We start from the raw sequence: 11,497 nt of genomic DNA on the forward strand, positions 1-11,497 counted from the left end.
TGATTTTTTTTACCTGTACAGGAAGATCTTTAAAGGCTACACACGTGAAGTAGTAGGCAGTTACTTGACACCTTTTCTGGTGACTCATTGAAACTAACTTTAATGTAGTGTAACAAGTTTCCATAGAGACTTTGCTCTCCCGAAAATTGCAAATAAAAATAAATGAATAATTAGAAATAAAAACAACTAATGATTATAATAACAAACAATATAATATGTATGTTATAATATATAATTATATATATAATATATTTATGTAAAATATACACAATGATCTATATATTACTAGAACATATAGGTCTCTCACAAATATGATTTTAGGCATTTGCTGTATAACGTTCACACGTTTTTGTACCTACTGACCTGTCCGCACTGCTTGACCCCGGACACTGGACACTAGTGCTCAGGTAAATCCGTCTACGTTCAAACAATCTGCATTTTGATTTCCGAAGGAACAGAATTTCTCTAATATAAAATGAAAGTATCTATGGAAACGAGAAAACATATTCATCAACCACATTTCATACGTTCCATTTCATCCTGATTTTCCGATATCTGTTAAAACTGAGAACATTACTACAGTGTATAACAATAATGACGCGTACAATACGATAACAAAACCCGTCCAGTTTTAAGCAACTTAATTTTTTGCACGTATTCTTAAAAAATCAACAGCTATCTGCCCAAAGCTATAGCCTTTGATGGAGTCACATGAAAAGAATTCAAGCTTAAAAACTCCCGCTTTGTTTTATCTGCAGTATACTTGGTAGTCTTGTCATTTGCTGGAAGGACTTTTGACGTGGGATAAACGACGTAATTTATTCTCTAATTAGTCCTAGCTATTAATTGATTATTATAATTAGTTCACCGTGACGACCTAATCATGGTGACACATATCCAACTGCAGGTGACAATCGCTTCAAATTGTTCTTTTGTAGTTAAGTAACGATGATAAGTGAAAAGCTATAAAGCGGGTTTTCCCACTAATCTTGCATTCTCGGCCCCTACTCTCAGAGTTACAGAGTTACTGCCCTTAGTTTCATACTGATGGTACACAGCGGTAGTCTTGAGAGCCGATTGGAACAGGGGAGGAGGGTCACTGATAAAACTACCCAGCCTTGAACATTATTGTATTGACCGATCTTTCCCTGATAACATTCTAGTCATATTTATGTTCATTTTCCAATTTATTTAGATGTTGCAATATGGTATTTCCTCGCCCCATATAGAGTCGAGCTTCGGGACCGTTGGAAAATTTCGAGTTAACCAATTTCCATTTTTTCAATTTGAATGAGGTCGAACGCTTGGTGAAATGTTTGCCGGGAAAGACGAAATACTAAGAATTAAACGGCGTCTTCGAGTTATGCGAGTTCGAGATAACGAGGTTCGACTGTAAAGTGTACACATGCGTCCCGTGTATACAAGTTTTACATATTATAAAATAATGTTAACCCTTCGTGGTCCTGTGGCTGCTAATAGAAATCACTAATTTCCAGGGGTTTTCCCTCTTGCGGATTTAAAAGAAATAAAAGTGATTTAACATATATACAGAAACACCCCTATATAAAAATGTCTATCGATAAAAATCACTTGGTTTGTCAACTGTTGTAAGGATCTCTTTTTTCTTCTGTCTTTTTTAAACTTGGGATTCCTTCCTTCCATTCCGCAAGTTCCGGAGAGAAATACAATGTAATAATTTAACTTATCAGATACAGACTGCTATAAAGACCACGTGGCCTCGAGGACAAATACCTGTGTATAAAGGTCACTCGGATTTATTTTTCCTTTCCGTTATAATTAAGTCTCGGTATGAAAACACCTCTGTTGACTGAAACGTTTTTTAAAAATTAAAATGACCGATTTTCCAAAGTTTATTTGAATAATGATATAGAGTTTATGGGTTAAGCTAGGTTTAAATATTCGACGACTATTTGACATTTTCCGTGTGCGTAACACAAGGTATATCTTCTGTAGTGATATTAGGCAATATATTGCTGATCACGGACTACACGCTGGTGACGTAGTTGCACGGGTACACATCTGCAGTACATAACGATACGATATTTAAATGTCCACATAATCTTGAAGTTTAAGATTAGTTTGTAGTAGTAACAGGAAATCCATGTTTATTACAAGTACCTGTTGATAAGCGCGTGATAAGTTTGAATCAATTGTCGCCAAACGAAAGGCTTTCATCGTGTTTGTAACCTGACAAACTTCAAGGGCTGCCATAAAGCGCCTCAAAGAACATGATACTAATCATATTACTACATGTAACACTGTGCGTGTGTCAATCATTTGATTTATAAAGCTTGTAAACTATTAGTAGATATCTTTACCAAACATAAACGTATATATGGCTTGACTCTGTTGTTTCGGAAATACGGTAAAGGTTTTCGATTGCAATTGGGATTTCAATCACTGGTCTTAATTCATCCGAATAGTGGCACACTTCAAAATATACATATTACAAATTACGAAATTTATTGACCTTGGCGTGATAAACATGTACCAAAGAATATTCTGATGTACATCAACATCAGTCCATTGTCTGTAGAAAAAACGCTTTTGTGAGCTTGATATTTATGTTATTCCCGTGAAATCTATATGCAGTTTGACGCAGTAGTTTCCAATTTGCATAACATTTACAGTCGTTCATATCAACAGCAATCTAAATCTTGAAGCCTTTATGTCGGTATTTTTTACGCCAATCTCTACTAGTAAGATATACAACTCTTTGACTGCAAGGAACGACAACTCTTTACGAGTTAGGGACGACAACTCTGGGTAGAAAATGTCAGTGAGCCTAGCTTTGCACAACTTGTCAGAAAGAAGACAAGAAATGCCTTCGAAATTAAGCGACATGACTAGAAGAGCAATTATCACCCTATTCAAATCGATGATAGATACACAATATCATAATGTAATATTTTGTTTTAAAAGGAAAGAAAAAAAACATAAATAAAATGAAAAAGGGGACGGAAGTTATCGCGAGCGTAGCTCGAGCAACCCCGCAGAAAAAAACCATACATACTATCGGTCTCGAAGCTGTGACAAGGAAGTGGCATTATCATGCAGAAATGCATTACGCATGGCGGGTAGCAATATCACGACAAGAAGTCACGTGTGCAGATAATAAAAGTTTGGACGAAAGAAACTATTAGTATATTACTCGGCAAAGATACAGAGATTGTCCGAAAGGGTAAACTACGACAAACAAAACACCATGAACTAGTTAGGAACACAATAAATACCATGAACTAGTTAGCAACACAATAAATACCATGAACTAGTTAAGAACACAATAAATACAATGAACTAGTTAGCAACACAATTAATACAATGAACTAGTTAGCAACACAGTTAATACCATGAACTAGTTAGAAACACAATAAATACCATGAACTAGTTAGAAACACAATGAATACCATGAACTAGTTAGCAACACAGTTAATACCATGAACTAGTTAGAAACACAATAAATACCATGAACTAGTTAGCAACACAATCAATACCATGAACTAGTTAGCAACACAATAAATACCATGAACTAGTTAAGAACACAATAAATACAATGAACTAGTTAGAAACACAATAAATACCATGAACTAGTTAGAAACACAATAAATACCATGAACTAGTTAGCAACACAATCAATACCATGAACTAGTTAGCAACAAAATAAATGAACTAACAACACAATAAATACCATGAACTAGTTAAGAACACAATAAATACCATGAACTAGTTATGAACACAATAAATACCATGAACTAGTTAGAAACACAATAAATACCATGAACTAGTTAAGAACACAATAAATACCATGAACTAGTTAGCAACACAATAAATACCATGAACTAGTTAAGAACACAATAAATACCATGAACTAGTTAGCAACACAATAAATACAATGAACTAGTTAGAAACACAATAAATACCATGAACTAGTTAGCAACACAATAAATACCATGAACTAGTTATGAACACAATAAATACAATGAACTAGTTAGGAACACAATAAATACCATGAACTAGTTAGCAACACAATAAATACAATGAATTAGTTAGGAACACAATCAATACCATGAACTAGTTAGGAACACAATAAATACCATGAACTAGTTATGAACACAATACATACCATGAACTAGTTAGCAACACAATCAATACCATGAACTAGTTAGGAACACAATAAATACCATGAACTAGTTAGGAACACAATAAATACCATGAACTAGTTAGGAACACAATACATACCATGAAATAGTTAGGAATATAATAAATACCATGAACTAGTTAGGAACACAATACATACCATGAACTAGTTAGTAATATAATAAATACCATGACCTAGTTAGCAACACAATAAATACCATGACCTAGTTAGCAACACAATAAATACCATGACCTAGTTAGCAACACAATAAATACCATGAACTAGTTAGCAACACAATAAATACCATGAACTAGTTAGCAACACAATAAATACCATGAACTAGTTAGCAACACAATAAATACCATGAACTAGTTAGGAACACAATACATACCATGAACTAGTTAGGAACACAATAAATACCATGAACTAGTTAGGAACACAATACATACCATGAAATAGTTAGGAACACAATCAATAATAAATACACAATGATACCATGAACTAGTTAGGAACACAATTAATACAATGAACTAGTTAGAAACACAATAAATACCATGAACTAGTTAGAAACACAATAAATACCATGAACTAGTTAGGAACACAATAAATACCATGAACTAGTTAGCAACACAATAAATACCATGAACTAGTTAGCAACACAATAAATACCATGAACTAGTTAGCAACACAATAAATACAATGAATTAGTTAGCAACACAACAAATACAATGAATTAGTTAGCAACACAATACATACCATGAACTAGTTAGGAACACAATACATACCATGAAATAGTTAGGAATATGATAGATACTATGTTCCTTACTAGTTCATTGTATCCATTGTGTTCCTAGCTATTCACTCCATCAATGTTGACCAAAGTTATGTCAACACTTTGCATGTCGCCTCAGATAACACGCATTATAGTTTTACATCAATCATTCACATGATCTTGATTTTGGGAAGCTTTATATCTAAAATGTGGATGTAATTATTGACAGAGCTTCTAGTTATCCTCTGCGCATGCGCCACCAATTTGAAGCACGGCAGTAATTGGTTGGTCTTTATCGGCGTATGTAACCACATTAGATGGAACAGCCCAACTATAGTAAATGGTGAACTCGGCTATTACAATCTAACGACTTTCCAACAGTTATCAGGTAGATTTTTTATTTTTTGTCCTCGTAACTTATCATGACGGAAGTCACAAAGGATGTCAAGAGTAGAAAATAAAACTCAGAGAGAAGAACAAGGAAGAATGAAAGATCAAAGACACCGAAGCCTCCTCCTGACTGTGCAATGGACACACTTTTAATTACCTCTGACGACCCTGTAGTATGCAACAAACCGCTTTGTAAACTGGTACTTGTATAAAAAGACGTTGCCGGTTCCCAGATTTATGACATCATTCATGACATCATTGATGACGTCACATAAGGATACTGGCGAAGAAATGTTTATATTTTTAGTAAGCAAAGTTATGTCCGAATTATTATATTATTCCGTGCCCAGAATTAGAAGAAACAAAATCATGGATTTCACAGGGGATCATGTGTACCTCCTGCCGAACAGCTACAGCGTCTCTAATTCTGTGTGACACTGACTGTCCGGACAGCAATGCTATTCCATCTACTTGGTAAGTGTATTGGCCAATTGTTGGAGGATATATTGGATGTTTGCTATTCCATCAATCAATCCATCCATCCGTTAAACGTGTTCATTATCCTAACATAGAAGCCCCTGATAATTAACAGTTTGGTTAATTAAGTTTAATTAAAATATGCATCAACAGGTCAACAACACCAGTAAATATACTGTACCAGTAAATCTGATTCAAAGGGAGATAACTTCAACAGACTTTTAGAAATTACGAAGACTTGACGAACAAATAGATATTTCAGTTTGGAAATCAAGAGAGATAACTCTTGCGTGCCTACGGTTCTATGTCCGATATGGTCAAGAACGTTTGAACGTAGGGTTTTTTACAGTAATTTATCCACAGTTTCTCAACAAGTTCGGACCCCACGACTTGACTAGTGTTATGACTTACTAGCCATAAAAGTAGAACACCGTCATGTCTCAAATACATATCAACAAACTTCGTTTCGACATCGAGTAGTTTCGTACTATTTCGGACTTCTGCAGGGAATCTTGTACAATCCAGGAACTTCCGAACGTACATGTTCTTTCTCCTCGGAATAAAAGTCATAGTAATGCTAATCACAAGATAAATTCCGTTCACTACCGACATTGTGATGAGCAAAAACCACATTAAAACGAAAACTTTCTCGTTGAATAAGTTAATAGGAAGCGAACATTGAATTGTCCATCTTTGAACGTTTTGTAGTTGCCGAATATCCATATCACAAAACGCAACTCGCGGGAATCTTTTTAAGTCCTCCCAATTTTTATTGGTAGCCATTCCGCGGACAAAATCTGGCCCAAGATTCCGAAAGTTATTCCCCAGTAGAGCGTCAATAAGAAATATCTGTGAAACAGTATTCATTAAGTAAAACAGACAAGTCATTACAAAGACAAATGACAGGTAGTTTCCAGAATGAATTCCACCAAGATGGAGCTTTTCTTTCATTCGCCGAATTTGGTGATGGGCAGATGACTTTCCTTCCCGAATATCTATCCATTTGTCAATGTATGACGCGATAACGTCCAGGTGCTCCGTGCGCTTTGTCGGGGACATGAATGTTGCTTCATTTGACATTTCGAGAATTTTCTTTGTGTTGATACCTGAATATGAACTCAGTCCCTTCCAAAATAATCTCGGAAGGTAAAACATTCCCGCCAAAAGTACAAGAATCAGAGGAACCCATTGATAATACGAGATCTCGCTATCCTCCCGAGAAATATCCGAGACCGGGAGTATTTCATCAAAAGGTACGGCATAATTATTTCTTATCCAACAATAACTGTTTGTGTAAGCGACATGGAATTTCTCGAAAGTTGCAGGACAGAAACACGTGATCGGTTCGCCAACGTATTGCCTTGCACTTACAAGGGCAGAAAGGATAATCAAAAATGCCACACACAACTTCCGGTTTGCCTGTTGAATATAGGTGTCATCACTGACGTCAAAGGTCACGACGGAAATCGCATTTCCGGTGAGGTCGTCGAAGCTGCCGAAATAACATCATACATGTGTAAAGTCATGAATTAGATAAAGACACAAATAAAAAGAATACTATTTCCTATACTTACATATATCATTATGTTATAAGTCTTAAAATGACTTCATTCTTGGTATAGATTTGTTTTCAATTAAAATAAATCATGGTGATGAAAACGTCATGTTAAATCATTGAAACAACTTCTGACCTCCAAGAAATTGAAAAAAAAGACTTTAAATGACTTTAAATGACTTTAAATGATATCATATATCTCTCTTTAATATTCCTTTTATCCGATATTAATCAAGCGTTACTGGTTTTGTTTCCGTGCATGTAGAACCATACTTGTGTATTGCACTAAGCTTTTAATTCCACAGGTACTTAGTCCCCGCTGAAAGCTCCTTGAAACTCTTACTCATTCCGAGCCCTTAAAGCTTGTATTATTGTACAGGTACAATAATGAAGTCGTGTTATGAATGTGCCAATGGATGTTGAAGAGATTTAAAAACTTCCTTAAAATAATATAAAAAATTTAAAATTTAAAAAGCATTTAAATATCTTAAATTTTTTTACTATATTTTTTCAGTGTCTCTTAAGTCAAATTATAACAGGTCGTATTTTGTATGTATATATTATTAAGTTAACGTCATTTCAAAATTTTATGCGACATTTTAATAAAATATTTTATTTCAATTTTTTTATTTATAGCAGACATGAAATGACCTACTCTGACCTAAATTAATGACAATTGACATTTTATGTTGTTAATGATAAATAGAAAACGCGGACATCTCACGGTCTTCTTCACGGTATAGGGGTTCACATCGTCATAGAAGCGTTGGTCACAGGAGAACAGGTGTGGTATGACAATCCCAACTGATATTTGAAGGAATCGTTTTTCAGTTAAAGATAAAAAGGATCAAAGCAGCACGTTAACACTTAATCAGAACATCCCTGATTACTCTTCACGACACTGTTCTGATTTTCTGTAAATTTTTAATATTCGTTGAGGGTTTATTTTCGATGGTTTCGGGGCTAATCTGAAATCACGAATTCAAATGTCATCAATTTGTTAAAACAAGTTCAATTGGATTCACTGGGCTAAATTTGTTCGCGAATTAGCAGTATTTACAAAAACAAAAACAACTAGAAATTGTTTTTTTGATTTAATAATTATTTTATTGCAAAACTATGTACAATTGGATTGGGCACAAGTTTTTCCAACTTATTAAGCCCTCTCCATTACATGAATGGTAAAACAATACTTAACTACAAGCAATGTAACAATATATTGAATCATAATATTTTTCATTGAAAAAAAAAAGAAGGATGTAAAGAAGAAAGGAGGATAGGTGAGGAAGGAAGAAGGGAATATATAGTACAAAGGAAGAAATGCAGAAACTAGCCAAATCGCCCAGAGGCATCAATAAATTTTTGAACAGCTCTAGCTAAAAGTGAGGTTTTAGCTGAACTTAGTCGTACGTCTCCATTTAACAATTGCTAACAATTTTGCGGGCTTTTCACTTCTTTGGCGACAATCTACCGAAAAACAAAACATTAACTTCATCGGAAGGATATTCTGCATCGATCTGAAGAAGAAAATTTCAAGAAAATTCAAAATTGAAAAAAATTAAAAAATTTGTTAAATTTTGAAAACTTTACCCAACAGCGAGCTTTTTTGTTCGACATATTCTCTGATAACATATCATGACAAAAATTTAGATAAGGAAATCCTCTACAAATAATACAACTGCATAAACTCTGTATAATCAACGGTTTTCGAGATATTGTCGTTTTTAAGTTTTTAACTTATGACGTCATGGCGGCCATATTGGATTTTTGACCTACTTAAAAAAACGGCATCGCCAAGTTCATATACGTATCTACATAAAGGTGAATAGAATGTATATCTATATATTTCAATTTAAAAGATTACGAACCCACAAAATTGGAATAATAATAATAAGAAGAATGATAAGAAACCGAACAAAAACAATAGGTCTTTTCACCACTTAGTGAAAAGCCCTAAAAAAATTAAAAAAAAAAAAAAAACAAAAAAAAAAAAAAAAAAAAAAAAACGAACAAACAAAAAGATAATAATTAAAAAAAAAAAATAAAATAAAACCACCCAAACCCACGAAGATTGCGACCAACGAATTTACACGGTTTAACGGTTTACACTAAGTTTTTATACTATGTAACGTCATAAACACAACATTGAAAGTTTCCTCTCAAGAACTGATGGGGTGGGGGTGGGGGTTTCAGGTAGGTAATCCACTTTATCAAAATATGTCAGTTTCCTATGCTATCGTATTAGCATTTTTAAACCGTTGTCACAAATTTATATTTGGTACCGGGACAGCACAAATAGCAGATCGTAGGATGTGATAACTTGTGAAGATCTGAGGTTCTTGGTTCGACTTTACTACTCGGACGATCAGTGTTTCTTAGAATGTTGACAATCCTAATAAATTCCTACACTGTAATGGTTATGTCCTTGAGGAAGAGTCTTTCTACTAGGAGACCCCAAGCCAGGGCGGTAAAAGGAGCCGACGTAGAAAGTGATAATGACATTTGTTAGCTAAGATTGAGTGTCTTTCTTTCAAAAGTGGCATTCTGCGTGATAGATAAGTTAGTATAAAAAATACTCCTGAATGACATACTAGTACAGACGAGATATAATTTTTCATATTAAAGCCCCAATATACGTAACATTCACCAAAAATTTAGTGTAGAATCACACATAATTATTGAGATATTCTCTAATATGTAGTTCAAATTAAGTTATTCAAACAATAGTTACCATGACTTTGTGCATAAAGTATTGATATATGAGCAGTTGAAACTCGCTATTTGTAAACACACCTCTATTTTAAACACGCCGCCATCGAAATTACGATTGTTGCCGAACCACGTCGGAAAGTTCATGACCTGATCTCGCGAGAGTTGAGGTTTCTACTTATAGAGGAAGCACATGCAGCTATGTCTTCGGTAAGTTTTTGTTTACAAACATTGTTTGCGAAGTCTTGTTGTAGACTTGAGGTATTCCTGTGATAAACATTCAGTTTTTGGGAAATTATTAGAAGGAATAATTAGTTTAGAAACGATACGACGCACAATTATAACGTAAGAATTCAGAACTGGCCTGATGTATGATTGGAAAAAAAGGAAGCGACTGGTGAACGTCTGTACTGTGTCTGCCATGTTTACACACGCGGAATATGCACATGCGCAATGAGCGGTAATGTATGAATTATTGTGGGTCCCACATTGTTTATTTTCCAATTTTTTCAATTTTTATTTAAATTGAAAACAGTCAGTTTTATTTTCTTTAATTAAAGGAAAGTATTTGTTTTGTTACATATATTACGGGGAAAATAAGATAAAGTTTGTTTTTTATAGTGATTTTTACGTATATTGGGGCTTTTAAAGTGCAACACAATAAAAAAATCTTGGTAAAGTTGTTAAAAAATATGCTATATACTTAAAAAGTAGAACGATATACTTTAATTTTATCCCATAGTTTTCGTGTTACCAGTGTAATAATACTTTTTAAATTTCCGTTGCATACATGTGATATTACCAGCGGAAATGGGATTTGCTGAAACTTCCAGTGGGTTCCATTTTGATGTCATTAATTTATTGTGTCAAATTCAACGTGACGTCGTCAAAGAGAACGGTATAAAATGTCACTATCGTCTATTTCGATTTGGTAAGTCTTTAAAACGGTTGATTTCGCGAATATTTGATAAAAGGAATTTAGTATTCGTTTCCATTTAATATGAAATTTATGGAATTCAACAAACGTTTTTCCAAATTTATTGGTTCGTTTCAAAAAATTTGTAGGAAACCAATGTGTGACTTTTATGCTAAATACTGTGTTTATTGCTTAAAATAAAAATGTAGTGCTCATATGCGTGTTCTTTGCGCAACAGATATAATGAGGATTTCCGATATTCCCTCAACATTTCAATTTAAGCAAATACTTATGAGCATGCCGTTTTTGTTATTATTTATCTTACTTTACATTTCTTTTTAATTATTTTTTTTTATCCTAAATAAATGTAACATGATCAACAACCAGAAACTGTAGCGCCTCAATATTTGAGCGCAGTACTTTCAAAGCGAAAAGCACCAAAATATTTATTAATTAATTTGTTTATTTTTTTATTGTAGTTATTGTCATGTTGATATGAATATGACTGCCTCCGAAGAT

The 11,497-nt window shown here is 33.9% G+C and overlaps 1 protein-coding gene across 1 annotated transcript; it reads right to left on the minus strand.

Moving 5' to 3' along the window:
• Positions 1 to 6,092: 6,092 nt before the first annotated feature.
• On the minus strand, positions 6,093 to 10,905 carry LOC132561248 (innexin unc-9-like). The gene is made up of 2 exons (XM_060225978.1): positions 10,865 to 10,905; positions 6,093 to 7,290 (listed from the first exon to the last, which is right to left on the minus strand). Exons 1-2 carry the CDS (start codon positions 10,903 to 10,905, stop codon positions 6,093 to 6,095), a joined length of 1,239 nt encoding a protein of 412 aa, XP_060081961.1.
• Between the last annotated feature and the right edge of the window lie 592 nt (positions 10,906 to 11,497).

The sequence above is a fragment of the Ylistrum balloti genome, unplaced genomic scaffold, assembly GCF_031769215.1.
Source record: "Ylistrum balloti isolate Yb309-2 unplaced genomic scaffold, AGI_CSIRO_Ybal_v1 Utg371184, whole genome shotgun sequence".
Classification (NCBI taxonomy): domain Eukaryota; kingdom Metazoa; phylum Mollusca; class Bivalvia; order Pectinida; family Pectinidae; genus Ylistrum; species Ylistrum balloti.